At 32.8% G+C, this 16499-nt stretch overlaps 1 protein-coding gene across 1 annotated transcript in view; it reads left to right on the forward strand.

Annotated features, from left to right (window-relative positions):
- The window catches only part of LOC140063655 (protein C-mannosyl-transferase DPY19L1-like), a 66285-nt gene extending 51385 nt beyond the window's left edge, over positions 1-14900 (forward strand). The window contains exons 18-20 of the mRNA XM_072110092.1: positions 11136-11235; positions 12130-12255; positions 12956-14900. Of these exons, the coding sequence (XP_071966193.1) occupies positions 11136-11235; positions 12130-12255; positions 12956-13100 (371 nt within the window). The 3' untranslated portion in view covers positions 13101-14900. The remainder of the gene's footprint in view (positions 1-11135; positions 11236-12129; positions 12256-12955) is intronic.
- The last annotated feature ends 1599 nt before the right edge of the window (positions 14901-16499 follow it).

Consider the following 16499-nt stretch of genomic DNA (forward strand, 5'->3'; position numbering starts at 1 on the left):
ATTAGCTTAGCAAGAAATAATGTATATTAGCATTTTTATGAAACAAATAAATGTAAAGTATTCAGCAACCACAGTTTTTGTATAATTTTCTATTGTAACAAAGATAAAAATAAAAGGAAATCATTTAAACCAAACCCAAAGTAATGATAGTTTTGTTTGTGTTTTTATTTTCAACTTCCTTATTGCGAAATTATCAACAAGAATAATTTAATATTAGATTCAGTTTCCTGTAGATTAACAGCAGTTATTTCAAAGTTAGTGAATTTATACATCTGAATTACTAAGCAGTGTATGCTCCAAGTATTAATGAGACTGATTTCTCTAACGCTTTTGATTCCGTTTCTCATGATTTGCTTATTTTTAAACTTTCAAAATTTGGTTTATCCGGTTCACTTTTAAGTTGGTTTAAAAGCTATTTAACTAATAGACAACAGCGTGTTGTCATTGGGGGAGAGACATCTGATTGGCTCCCTGTGTTATCGGGCGTTCCGCAGGGCTCGATCCTGGGCCCGCTTTTGTTTAATTTATTTATCAACGATCTTCCTTTAAAATTTAATCATTCCGAGTCTCTTTTATTTGCTGACGATCTGAAATTGTTTAAAGTGATTACCACTCCACAGGATGCTTTTTCACTTCAGGAGGATCTGGATGGTCTCGTGGAATGGACAGAGAAGTGGGGGATTAAACTTAATGCTAATAAATGCAAATATTTATCTATAACACTTAAAAAAAGGCCTGTGCTCTTCAATTATAATCTGAATGGACATGATCTTGAGATGGTTTATGTATGGAAAGATTTAGGTATTTTTATTGATAGTAAATTAAATTTTTGTTCACATATTAATCATGTGTTGTCAAAAGCTAATAGAATGATGGGCTTGATATGGAGAAATTGTAGGTTTATGAACGACGGCAGGGCACTTTTATCTTTATACAAATCTATTATACGTCCTCACCTTGAATATTGTTCCGTAATTTTCAATTCAATTTCTCCATTTCGGGCCCGTCGAATCGACACTGTTCAACGGAAGTTTGTACGATTCCTGTCTTATAACTGTGTTAATTTTGCCTTTTCCATTGATTCTGTCAGCAATCGTCGAACGATATCTGATATGGTTTTTCTATATAATATTTTAAATTCTAAATATGACTGTTCATTCATTTCACTATTTAGTTTAAATGTTCCTGGTCGTACACGAAATAGACATTTATTGCATATTCCTTTTAGCCGTGTCGACTGTACTAAAGAGGGGACTTTTTCATAGACTACCTTATACATGTAATAATCTAAATAGCAATCATATCGATATTTTTAATGATAGACTTGGTTATTTTAAGAGGACGATTATGTGTTCACTTCTTGAACAGCCTGCATAACCTGTTTGATTAATTGAAATTGTTTATGGCATGCCGATCTATGTTATATATATATATATATTTTATCTGTATTTTATTGTTAATCGTTTTTGATGTTGTATTGTTTTATGTTTCAAACCTGTTAGTGGCGGTATTTATCAATGTTGGTTTTGACTGAAAAAAATAAAAATAAAAATAAAATAAAATAAAATTAAGTTTAGTTTTATCAACCACCACATCTTATGGCGGTGTCAATCCCTTTATATTTAACTGGTTTCTTAATTTTCGTCCATGTAACAGCAGTGCTAGTTCCACCTCTGTTGTTGAGTGTGGAGTGTTTCTATATAAAAATAAAAATGACTGTACATATTGTTTAACCTCTTTCCCTTCTAATGATGCAGTTTGTATTGTTTGTTTTAACACTTTGTTAAACCTTTCTACTGCCCCATTACTCTGTGGGTGATAAATAGCAGAATGCAAAGGCCTAATATCCCTTTGTTTCAGAAATTGTTTCATTTCATAACTGACAAACTGAACTCCATGATCAGTTATCAATTCTAATGGGTAGCCCTCCCGAGAAAATACCCCCAACAGAAAATCTATTACGACTTGTGTGGTAACTTTTGGTACAAAACATACTTCTGGCCACTAAGAATAATAATCAATTAGAGTAATGGCAAATCTGCACTGGTTTGGTAGTAAGTCTCAGGGTCCCACTATATCTAGTCCCAACTTTTCCCAGGGCATTGATGGGTATTCTATGGGTGTCATTGGAGCTTTTGAAATCTTTACCGTTTTATCATGTTCTATACACACAATGCAATGTTTAATTATATTTTCTACCTGGGTATCCATTCTTGGCCACCAATACAATTGTCTTAATCTTTTCTTAGTTCTCATTATCCCTTGGTGAGCCTCATGTGCCTTGTAAATTAAATGATCTGTTAGGGAGTCTGGTACCACCACCCTATCACCTCTGTAAACTCTATTTTCTAATAAATTAATTCCTCCCGTACTTTATAATAATGGCAGTATGTTACTATCCAACATATCCTTACTTTCAGGCCAACCAGACTATGTAGTATTTAATCACTTTCTGTTGGGTTTGATCTTTATCTACCTCAGCCTTAAATTGTCCTAGGGTTATACAACACTCTTCTTCTATCTCTACTAAACATACCACAGCAATTTCATTGTTCTCTTCAGAGGACCCCCCTTCATATTCCAATGGCAGACGAGATAATCCATCTGCCACAACATTATCAGAGCCTGGTTTGTATTCAATGGTGTAGTTATAATTTAGCAGCCTTGCACCCCATCTAGCTATACGCATAGGTCTGTGGCCATTCCCACTGGATGCTAACAGTGTTGTCAGTGCTTTGTGATCGGTTCGTAGTGTAAAATGTCTACCCCATAGGTACGTATGAAATTTCTCAATTGAGTACACACATGCCAAGGCTTCACGTTCGCCTGTGGAATATTTTCTTTCTGCACATGTTAACTTCCTTGATGTGAAAGCTATGGTTACTTCCTTCCCTTCGATTAGCTGGGTGAGAACCGCCCCTATTCCATACCCTGATCCATCTGTTGTCACAATTACTTCCCTTTCTGGGTCAAACAAGGCAAGGGCTGGACATGTCACAATGCTCTGCTTAATCAATGCAAATGCCCCACTGGCCCTTTCATCCCAGTCAAATTCCTCCCCTAATTGAATATCCGTTAGTGGCTGTACAAGAGTTGCATAATTCTTGATAAATTTGGAATAGTATCCGGCTAACCCCAGAAAGGATTTCACCTGCTCTTTATTTTCTGGAACCGGAGCGCATTTTATTGCTTTAAATTAACTAAATCTGGGTTTGGGTGAAGCCACTCTGAATCTAATACATGGCCCAAAATTTTAACGCTCTCCAAACTCACACTTGTCATTGAGGCGCATTCCATACTGTTGAAGCCTATTTAGTACTGCCTTTTGATCTGTGTCATGGTCTGATTTAGTCCTGCCAAAAACAAAAATATCATCAATAAAGTACCCAATATTAGGAATTCCTTGCAGTATTATTGACATTAATTTTTGAAATGCGGTAGGAGCAGAAGCCAACCCAAAGCACACCTTTTTAAATCTGTACAAACCCTTGTGGGATACAAACGTTGTAAGGTCTCTACTATTTTCATGTAAATTTAACTGATGATATGCAGACTTCAAATCTAATTTGCTAAACAACTTAGCACCTGACATGGTATCTAATAATTCGTCAATTTTTGGTAAAGGGTGTTTTTCAATTACTATGGATTCATTTACTTTTCTCAAATCAACACAAAGTCGTATTCCACCATTCTTCTTCCAAACAACTACTAATGGAGACACCCAATCGGTTGCCCCCTTAACCCTTTCAATAATTCCTTCCTTCTCCAACCTATTCAACTCATTCGTAACTTTGTCCCGAACTGCCAGAGGCAGTCTTCTCAATGCTTGCTGCACAGGTGGCACTTGGGAATTAATCTTAACTGTATGCTCAAAACCTTTAATGTGTCCCAGATCAGAACCAAATAGATGGGGAAACTTATTTTTTACCCAACCCATATTGGTATCCTCACCCTCACAGTTCTCAACTTTCATTGTCAAACATGACATAGTCGACCCATTAATTGTTAATGCTAGCCTTTGAATTAAATCTTTTCCCAAAATAGAACACCCTTGGTCTACTACTAAAAACTTTGCTGTAGCCATTTTGACTTGTACTTAACTAATGCATTAAATTCCCCAACAATTTTAATTGTTTGTCTTGTATAAGTTAACAAATTAACTCCACTTGGGTACAGTGCTTCCTGCACAAAATGTCTTTGAAACAGTTTCATACTTAACAGGGATACATCTGACGCTGTATCAACAACAAAAGGTAGGTTCACATTATTCACTGAAATATTTGTCTTCCTCATGCACTCACCATTAGCTTCTCCATCGACACACTGCATAACATTTGCATTTCCAACTTCCCGACACATGCGCTGAAAGTGGCCTACTCTGGAACACTGACAGCATACTCGACTCTTTGCTGGACATTCATCAGAATTTGCCAGGTGGCGTTGTGACCCGCATCGAAAACATCGTCTTTTTCCTTTCCCATTAGGACCATTGTTACGGTAGCTCCTTTTGTTCACCTGTGTTTGTGCACACACTGGCATTGGTACTGCATTGAATTCATCAGGAATCTTTACCGCTATCCCCTCTATCGCTTTCCATTCCTTCTCAGCTGCTTCGACCCTCTCTGCAACCTGAATAGCTTTAGTCAAGGTCAATTCTTTCTCCATTAATAATCTTTCACGTACTCTTGTAGAGTTTGTTTTTTCTACAATCTGATCACGGATCATGTCGTCATGCAACCCAGCAAACTGGCACGTACTTGCTAAGTGTTTAAGAGCTAAAACAAACGTTTGAACGTTCTCACCTGGTTCATGAGATCGGCTACGGAACTTGTACCTCTCCGCTACAACGTTAATTTTAGGTTCAAAATAGTCACCAAGTAATGGTAATGCTCTTGTATATTCATCATTACCATCGTCTGCTGCCTGCTGTGCACCTGGTATAGCAGCCGAAGTAGCCCTACTGTTCAAAACAGTGTAATAAATCCGTTGAGCTTCCGTACCTAACGACGCTATCAGGATAGCTTTGCGGCGGCCCGCCGACGCTTCCTCCAAGTCAGCAGCCGACAAGTAATTTTGAAATATTATTTTCCATGTTTTCCACTGAACAACAGGCGTGCCTGGAGATTCCAGAAATGGGTGTGGTTTACTCACTATATTATAGTTCATCCTCGTTGCCAATTGTAGTATCCAACAATTTAATAAAGTACAAGAAAACACAGTATAAAATTAACACGTTATCTTTATTGTCTACTTTCTCTCTCTAACCTCGTGTTCCAACACCTGCCCTCTTGTTCCCGTTACCACACAATTACTCTTCTTATATTCCACATATTAGAGAAGAAGGTGTGAGTCTGTACAATACAATTGATGATACATCAGGGATTGATGGGTACACTGTGATGACAGGGAACAAAAAGTCACATTGAACTGTGCACTGTATTATCTTTACTTGTTTGGATTTTAAAGAGCACTTTATTTCCCAACAAAAGTGTGCTCAATCTAAGTGCATGCAGAAGAGGTTAATTGATTTTTTGTGTTTACTGATTAAAACATATATTCAAATAGTTTGTGCCCAAAAAGTATTTGTGTCTTACAACAGTTTAAAATGTCGAAAGTGTCGCTGAAAGACCACAGTATTTTGTACTGAAGTCATAATTTTATATAAAACTTTTGTCTATCTTGGAACCAATTTAAAAATAACAAATGTTAATCTTATGACAAACAAAGAGTTAGGCATTTGTAAGGTCCAACATATAATGGACAACCTACCAGACAAAACCGTACTTCTATGAATGGATGGTTAGAAGCAGGGACATTAATTGAACCATGTACCATCTAGATGTTTCATCATTCAGAAATTGTTTATTATTATTTTTTACTGTACAAAGTTTTAATCATTATTCAGTAGGAAGTAAATAAACTCATACAGTATTCATTTTCAATATTTTCCTCAAGTGTATACATTATTAGTTTGTGTATATTTGATGGGGTAATTGCTAAAAAAACTAATATATTGCTTTGTTTTAATACATTCAATATTATAGATAAATCTTCTGTTTTCTGTGTCTGAACGTACATTTAATTGATTTGCTTAAAATGTAACTTTAGTAAGAATAGAATAGGTAATGCATAGGGGAAAAAACAAATGTTTTGATATGTTTTAATGAATTCGTATTGACTAATTTTCTAGAAACATTTTCATTTGACTCATGTACACAATACCACAGTTTGCTGTGTCTGACTGAACAATTTTTTTAATTGATTTGCTTAAAATTATATCTTTAATAAGAGAATAGATAGAGAAAATTATTTTATAGTAAATAATATAAGATGGTAAGTTTCATTTAATTTTTATCATCTTTAGATTACTATATTTAAACTTTGTAGTAGAAGCAGTAAGTTTAATAAAATTGTTGCAGTCAAATTGATGTAGTGTACATTTTAGTGTTAGTTGACAAAGTCTGTTGTGTGCACCTATAACTTTAAAATAAAGAGCTAAATAATTATGCTAATTTTATAAAAATGTAATTTAATTTGTTTCCTTCTAGTACAATTTCAGCAATATTTCACCTTAAAAAGCAGAAAAATACAGGAATTTAGGAGAAAAGAATATTTAGATGTTGCAGAACCGGAACAAAGTTCTCAACCACACCCACTTCCTTTAAGAAACTGTGTGGTATATGCAAACAATATTATTAGTAAAATAGTTTCCTTTACCATGCAGAAAAACTTAAAATGTCCATGATGTCCAGTTTATTAAGATATGTAAAGCAACATTGCACCAAATTGTAAGTTAACCCCCTATGACTTATTGTAATTCCTTTTCATTTGAAATGAATTAAAACACCAATTAACTATAATATAACACTATTAACTTTATATTAAAATACATTTGAACTTATTGAAATACTTTCATGTTATCAATTAAAACACTAATTAACTTGTTAACATAATTGTAATACAAAAAGAAAGTTATTTTATTTTAGTTTTGCTTTTCGTTTAAAGATCACCCAAGGCCTTTGCAGTTTCGATCCTGTGTTTCTACTACTAAATCTTATAATGTATTTAAATTTGTAATGTGATTCATTGGCTTATTGCAATTTTAAATGACTGTTTAAAGCCACTAGACCTATGTTTTTTTCGATCTATTTTAAGTTCACACACTACATTTTATGTAAAAATATGCATACTATATGGACCTTAATTTATGTCGCCCACTACAAATATCAGAATGTATCCGGCACGGATAGATATTTTCATATTGCGATGGGATGCACCCACTTCGATCAATCGGGAAAGGGTATAAACAAACAAATGAACTGTAACTTTTCGGCGGAAATTCCAGGTTTTCCCCAATTTGTAGTAACGGATTCAGCAACGAGACAACGCCAGGCTAGGCCTATAGCTAGCGCACAATGTTCCTACGTTACCACTCTTTACCAGCCTACACTACACATTAGCTAAACTAAGAAGAAGACATTAATTCGACATGAGCTACTTAGGTAGTGCATTGTTTCTCTCTTTTTAAATCTATATATAAATTTACTTAAGGGCAAAATTTAATAAATTGCGCGTTACTTCTAGAATGTTTACTTGATGAAAGTTGGTTTGTACTGTACTTTCGGTACCGATTTTAACCATGTGATGTAACCCTGTTTACTAATTAAATTGAGTTAGATAATTAGTTATTGACGATCGTGGTCTAATGGATGTCCATCTTGAAAAATACCTGCACACAATAATACAAGGATGCTTCGCATTTACCTATCCCCTTCTATGATAATTGTTTTTAATAGTGGAAAACCGGTTGAACAGCTCGAGTACAGCTTCATAATGTTGAAGACAGGCAGATTTTCTTTCAAAAAATACTATTTTGGTAGATTTAATAATTATACGTATTGTATTGATTTGCGATGAATGGAACATTCCAATCTCTCAGTCTCTGTATTATTATTTGGTTTAACACTAGTAGGTATGGGTCCTTGCGGATAAACTTAAAACGTTTAGATATAGTATTGCAAATACTTTGACAATACTGTAAATATATTTATCATAATTATGTAACTACATACTGCATACATGACCACACGTAACGGAACTTTCAATCTAAAAGGAAGTAAAACTATTTAGTTAGTTTCTGCAATATTTTTTTAACCAAATCTAAACTATATATAAATACAGTTTCAATGCTCACCTTCAGTCACTCACTAATCAGTTAATAAAAGATCAACAGTTTTTGGAATAACATAGGGAATGTGACCAGATAGTGTACAGAATGGTCTGTTCACCACTAATCTTCGTTGCATTGGTTTCCCTGTTAGATGTCAGTGGTGCTATTAAAGGTTTTGTTTGCTGGAGGTATGATCATGCATTAGTTAAACACCATCTGGCAATATTACCAATTGATGACCAGTTTAATGCGGATACTCTTGGCAAATATCCTGATAAAAGGTTGAAGTGTCATCTGTTAATATCCTTCAATTTGCAACAATATTTAGGAATATACACATGTCAAGATGAGGTAAACAATCATTATGTGGTTCCTTCTCCAAGAGTTAAACAAATTCAACCACAATCTGATTTGGGAGTTACTTGTGAACATTTTAGAAACGTAATTGAGGGAGAAGAAGTGAACATTTCATGCAGGTTTAACACAATTAAAAACATTGGCTGTGTCACAACTGGATGGATCCAGGAAAAATATAGCAATGTGCTGTCACACAACGAAATGAGTTTTGTTCAAACTTTAACTGGATTTCAATCTGGAGATGGTATATTCTTTTACTGCATAAAAGCATACTGCTTCACAATGATACTGCAGGTTTATCCTCGAATAAATGTGAACATTCAAAGATACTTGTATGGTTCTACACCTGCTGTTCATGTGGATACCAATTGTTTCAAGTGCTACACAGATTCTGTAGATGGTATAAGTATTGACAGTTGGACCTTGAATGGAAATGGACTTTCAGAAGACTATGCCAACCAAGGGAAAGATGAAGGATGCTTTGAAAACTTACCAGCTGGTGATTACAGTGTCAAATGTCTGGTGAATACTGAAGCTCAGAAAATCTTGGTTGTGTCAGACTTTATTGTTTATGATCTCCATTTAAGAGATGCAAAGACAACGTCACAAATTACTACATCTCTACAACACAACCAGGTATCAACTGATATCAGTAAAAAAGAGTCAAAAGTTGGAGACACAATAGCCATTATACTAGCAAGAAGTAGTAGCATACTGATAGTTATTGCTTTGTTTTACCTTCTCAAAAGAAAGCATACCAACAGATCAGAACCGGCTGTGTATTATCACAGTGTCCATAACACCTCTAATGTTCAACAGATAAGTGCAGGAGACGAAAATGTGTACAACACTATTGATGATACAGCAGAGGCTGCTGGGAATGACTATATTACTGACCCTGTAACAGAAAACCATTTTAGACATTCAGAAAATAATAACCAAGAATTGAATGGAAGTGATGTTGGAGTCCTACAGATCATAGCAGGAAACCAAAATATGTACAACACTATTGATACAGCAGAGGCTGCTGGGAATAACTTATATGTTATTACTGACCCTATAACAGAGAACGGTTTTAGAGATTCAGAAACCAACAGCAGAGAACTTGATGGATATGATGTTGAAGCAGCACAGTATTTTGTACTGGAGTCATGATGTTCTTTTTTCTCATCGTTCATTTAACACTTAATAAATACATACTCCTTTCATGTATACTTGGAGATCGTATACTGGACTAGTATCTATAATACATGTTTTGGAACTACTTTCTATAGTTTTACTTGACACTGTAGTTTTGCATGATGGAATTATTTCAAATAAAGGTTAACTTACTATTGCAACCAAATAGAGTGTTTTTGTTTGTGTTTAAATATGCAGGCACACTTTCTAATTCTAATAGAATAATAATTATATTATGTATACATTACTACTGTAAATTGTTGTGTGTAATTGTTACATAAAAAAAAAATTGTAAATAAAAATGGGTTTTGCATTGTAAGAATCACATGTAAGTGCTCAAGAGGTTGGTGTGAACTCATCCTGGCACCCTCTTTTTTTTTTCCACAAAAAATCCTGATATTACACTATAGTAGTATACATTTCTGTATCACATCTCCTTAGTCTCTTTGGTTGCATGTCATATAAATTATGTGATCAGTTTATATGCCTCAACATTTCAATGCCATACTCTTGCCTTCTTTGTTTGTAGTAACAATTTTTTTTTTTTCAGTAATTCATAGGTTATAAATTATCTTCTATTTCAGTGAAAGTAAATTCATTATATTGCTTGTTCACATTCAAAGGATTTTACTATATTAAGTGTAGTGCCTTCAAGATAAACATAATTGTTAATTAGGCACATTTAATTTGTGTACACCCGTGGTTAGATTATAGTGGATTTCAGTTAGAGCAATTATACCAGCTTAAGAGAAATGTATGCATTTACATTTAATAATTAAAGCTTAAAGATTCATTTCCTACAAAATTCATTCAACAATACATTTAAATGACATATCATATATTTGTGTATGATTTTGCTGAATAATGGTTTTTTTTATAACCAAATCAGATAGTACATTATTTTTACCATTACAAAAAAAAATTGTATAATGTGTGTGTGGTTTAACAGTTTTCTAAAAAAAAAACTTATTTGTATTGACAAACAATTGAAATGAAAGCCTATCAAAGTAAAACTTTTTTTACAATTATTTTGGACATTCAATTTGACCTATCTTCCTTTAGTTGTTCAAAGTGTATGTAATGTAAAGTTTCCATTGTATAGCACCATTCCAACGAATGGATCTGTGGACTTCAACTTCATGCTTCTCCCCAATGTCATGTCAGTACTGAACACATAACCCCTAGTCATTAAATTGCACACAAGTATATTGTGTACACTGGATCTACAGTTTATATTCTTTATAGAAGACTCATGGAGCGTGAGCCTGGAACTGTTGCCATATGTTTTTCTTCAAAGCAGAGCTCTAAAGATTGGGTTTAAAAAAAAATTATTTTAAGATAATTATTGCTATAAATCTTTGGTTGGTTACTATAACTGTTACCTAGAGTATTCTTTTATAACATGTTTATTTGTCTTTGGTTTTCATAGATGCAGTGTTTGCAGGTCCCATGCCTACCATGGCTTCTGTTAAATTATCTACAGGTAGATGTATAGTAAACCATCCCCATTATGAAGATGCTGGTTTAAGGTAAGGTTACCTAATGATTTACATTGCTAATTATTATAGGAAGACTATAATATAGAATATTGTTGACATGGATATAACATTCTAGTACTGTACAATGAAACTACACCATAAACTTGGTGTTTTTTTATTTTGAGACAAATACTGTATAAATGTTAACATTTTGTGTTTATATTGTAAATTATGTATGATTTTCATAAACCTATCATGTTTTATGCTTAAATTGAAAGTGTTCTACTGGGCTGTTTTTAATGAAAAGTTTGCATAATAATAGAACAATAGTTAATTAATGAAGGTGCGAAGTATCATTGAAATACAACAATTAGAATACCCTTGCTAAGGCGTAAACTTATTAAACGCCCTGTTTATTTTTTTTGTATTTGTCATTTCCTGTTACTTAATTTAATAAGCTTTTTTCTCAAAACATTAAAACAGCCAAAACTTTAGACTGAGATATCTCTGGAAGTAGACATGGTATTAAGATATTTTTTAGCATTTTAAATCTTGGATTATGTAGTTTCAGTATTTGAAAAACTCAATTGTCTGATTTCTCTTGCATTTTGTATGTGCCACATATGTTGAAGGAAATTAATATGTAATAAAACTAAGCACCCTCTATATAATGAACCTGTTTATTGTTAGACAATTGTCTTTAGAAGTATTAAATTTATGCAGAACAAATCATTATATATTGTCATTCATCTCTTACATTATTCTTGTGTATAATGCCAGTCAACGATTATGTAAGTTAGTTATTGTGGTTAACTGGAAGATGCATCCTTCCATAAATATTACTGTTAGACTTTTACATAATGTTTTTTTGTTTGTTTTTGTTTCTAATTTGTGACTTGCTTCTGGCCCCCATATGAATAAAAAATACATTAATGGTTTCAATAGAGCTCGAACTAAAAAGGTATACTCAATGTATAGCCGTAAGTCACCAACTGAAGTACATCAAAACTTAGTTGATCTTCAAGTTCAATATGCAATCCTTGAGAACTCATGGTGTGTCCGACGTTCAAAGTAAGTTTACTCTTTACTTGTATGATGCTGTTTTATGCAAATTCCACATTTTCTGAATAAGTAACCCTTTGTTAAATAAGTGATTGATTTTGTAATTTTTGTTTGGATAAATTCCGAATAATTGGCAATTATTGTTTTCTCACATTACCAACACATTTAAGCTCTTTTAAAACAAGATCATCTGGAAATAAAATCCTTTTTCTGCAAATTCAAAACGATACATTTGCAAACAAAATATAGAGGTATAGACATTTTCTGGTGTAGCAATAAATTATTGCTGTAATTAAAGTAGTTGAATACCTATGATCACTTTGACCGTCACTTCAGGATTTCAAATGGATTTGTACATAAGACCAACTGATGCCATGTTTAAGATATGCTGCTTCAGATTCATTGGCTAATCTTGAGTCTGATATTGAATGTTATACAATGCAATTTTGTCCACATATTATATATGCTCGTTGCCAAGGAAAGTAAGCTGATATACTATCTATCTGCATTATGGGAGTATGTTTCCATACGTGTTTAATCCCCCAAAGAATAACTGAGATAATAATGTTCAGCGCTTAGAGGTTTCACAACATTAGGTGCTATATAAATCCAGGATATTTTTATTATTATTATTATTTAAATATTTACAGCATGGTTGCAGTACTGATAAGTAATAACTATTAAACTTTTTTGTACTTTTTTTCCCAAGACCTGGATGCAGTATGCCAGAAATATGGGACCTGGAAGATGATATGAATCGCGAGAAAGAAGCAACATGTTCTCGACTAAAAAAGAACCCAAACCCTTTCAGAGTGGCCTTTAAGAATAACATGTACACGGTACTTCGAGTATAGTATGAATAAGTACAAAATGGATTAGCAATATAATATTGGTATAGACCATTTTACAACCTTTAAGTAAGGATCTAAAGGAACTAACCAACAAAATGTGCTGGTTACAATTTATTTTTGATGATCATCTGTTTTGTTTATTGGGTTTTTTGTTAGAGTTCCAACTTTATTTATTTATTTGCAATTGATTAAAGCATGTGTCAAATATGGTTCCAACAGTTGAATAAATTACTGTACTGTATCTATGATACATCACTAGATCCTTTTTTAATCTTTGAGTAAGGGAACAAGGATTTGTAAAGAACTATATTCAGGCATCACACTAGAAATGTACTCACAGTGCCTATTCTTAGCAGTGGGAGAAGAGAAGCTAGATAACTTCGGTGCTATGTTCATGTATCGCACTGGATCAGTATGCCTTTCTGCCTGGTGTATGAAAGTTAGGCAAACGTATAGTAATGCACTTGCACTGCCTTTCTTAGCATTAGGAGTAAGGATGCAATATTACAGTGCATTAGACTACTACTGTATCCATTATCATACTGTATTTCAGCTAGAGCTTTCAGTCCCAACCAGAATGAATGGTGAGCTAAGTACTACAGATTGTTGGCCTTAATTACAAAATTGTAGAGAGCTGTTTTGGAAAAAATTATTTCAACTGTTAGACCATAGAGACAATACTTTAACATCTATGGTTAAACCACCATCAACATTTTGAAGAAATATTGTGAGGAGATTTTCACTGATTGTTTCATGTGAAACCTATACTTTTTGACAGACCAGTGTGTACCCTCATATCACAGTATGTCATTTCCACCACCAGGCAACAGTATCTGTTCATGTGCAATAATTTTCATTTTGTTTTCATAAGTGCTTTCAAATACTGTTTCCTGTTCATTTATTGTCAATATTTTAGATCATTTGGTTACCACAAATAGCTGACGATGTTGCATCAAACAGATGTGCTAAATACATTTTTTTAAAGCGTTTAAAAGCAAATAATGTAGTACAGCTAGCTAGATTTCACAGTGTTTGTTATTGTTTGCGTACATTCTACATGTATATATAGTACTGTAGTTACTAGAGTTTTTAAAATTAAATTATTTGCATGCTATTTTTGCATTATATTTATATTTACTTTAATGATGTACCATTTTTCAAATATCAATTTAGTTTGTAGGCCTACCATTGATAGTAGGAAACCATTTTTTTTTTCAATTTAACAGCACTTAAAAGCTAGCGCCTTGCTGAGTGTTTGTTAGTAGGAATTTTTAAATCATTAAGCCTACTTTTCTAATACTCACCATATTAAAAAAAAGTCACCCATGAGGATTAAACATTTCTATTATATGTGGAAACAATTTCATTATATATTGTTGAAATACCAGTAAGCAATTATATTTCAGCTGTATATTTAAATTATTCATAGTTTACAGACGGGTTTTAAACAACAAGACAGGAATGTTAGTGTCCTTTTAAGTTGGTCCCCTGGTTACATCCATCTCTAGTAATTGAGTTGGCAATGTTGCCATCAACCTACGTGTTATGAAAAAGTCATAGATCACTCAAATCATGATATGTTTGCTAAACCTTACATATTTATAAACAATCTGCAAATTAGACCAAAAATACAAATTAGTATTCGCCATTGCTGTAAGGATAGTTATAAGCATTACTGGGCGTTCTGTTGTTCGTTGTTTTTAAATAATTCAGAGTTAATATTTTATAAAATTATATATTTCCAATTAATATTTCTATAATTATAGTGTTTGGAATTTAAAATAAACAAAGTTTTCAACAATATTTAGATGATTTTTTCTTATTTTCCATATTTGATTGGACGATTGTTGGTCACATGGCGTGCAATAGTACGCACTATTAACGATTGTTAAATAATACTTTTTCTTTAAATTGTTTTCGTGTAGGAAAAAAAAATATTTTCGCATACAGAAATTTTTTTTGAAGACCATTACTTTAGAAATCCAACAGCGCCGCTTATTCTGTACTTCCGCCGCGATGATGCAAGTGTGATACTCTCGTATCGTTACAGAAGTACATTTTTGGAGAGATATGTACTAATTTAGACCAAAAAAGCATTTCTACACATAAAATTCACATTTATTTACTCATCCTTTATAAATATAGTTTCATAGCATAAATGATGGCAAGGATCCTGCATAGAGAAGTTTACACTTCTGTTTTCGCAGGACCCTTTTACATAAAAACATAAAACAATAAACACAACATAATAGATAAAAAAAAAACAATTCCTATATACATCAATAAAATGTCTCTTTTTACATATTTTTTGAGTATTTTATAATTCTTGTTAACAATATCTAAGTGATTTCTACAAAGCTCGTTCCATAGTTTCGGTCCATGTATACTGATAAAATGTTGTCCAGACGTTAACCTAGAGTATGGTTGTTTTATACGCTACAAATATTTCGAAGATTATGGGTAGTATTTTCGTTTCTTTTGAATATCATTTGGATTCGTCTGGGTAAAACATTACCTTTAATCTGGGCCATGAAACCTAGGACGGTAACTCTGTTGACATCTTGTATGTTAAGTATATTTAATCGCTTAAACAGTGGCTCAGAATGTTGCCATGGCTTTTTAAATAAAATAATTCTAGCAGCCTTTTTCTGGAGTTTAAGAAGGGATTCTAGTGTACTATCATAAGTACTGCCCCAAATAATGTTTCCATACTGAAGGTGAGGTAGAATTAATGTATGTAAATTTGTTAAAATATAATTAGGAAAAAAATGTCTACTTTTTCCAATATTCCAATAGACCTGCGTTTTTTTTGCTAATAAGCCTTATATGATTTTTCCAGCAAAGGTTCTCATTTATTACAACCCAAAGAAATGTTACATTTTTCTTTTGTTCTAAAGTAATGTTATTCATTTTCAATTCAATGTTGGTTGTAATAATACGCCTTTGGGAAGTTTTAAAGATTACGTAATTTGTTTTGCTGGTGTTTAATAAAAGTTTTTTTTTTTCTCTTTTATGGCGCAAACACCACTTTTATTCACATTCATATTATCTCATATTACATAAAATCATATTATTTAACTTGTAAATGTCGTTCTTAAGTAACATTTTTACATATATGATTTCTGTATTACTCCCTTTTTCATTAATTTTCTTATATTTTGCTATACACTTGACAGGATCATCATTATCATCTATCCCGTTTTAAAATAGTTTACACATTTTCATTTGTTTGTTTTTAAAAAACTAGCACCATTTGCATTGCAGTTTTTTTTTTTCACTTTTGTTGTGTAACATAAACTGAATATATTTAAAATTAATTCATGCAATATAATATATATATGCTACATTGTATGGTAAAATAAATATAATAAAACACATTTAAATCAAACCTACGGCAGTCAT

Source organism: Antedon mediterranea, chromosome 1 (genome assembly GCF_964355755.1).
Source record: "Antedon mediterranea chromosome 1, ecAntMedi1.1, whole genome shotgun sequence".
Classification (NCBI taxonomy): domain Eukaryota; kingdom Metazoa; phylum Echinodermata; class Crinoidea; order Comatulida; family Antedonidae; genus Antedon; species Antedon mediterranea.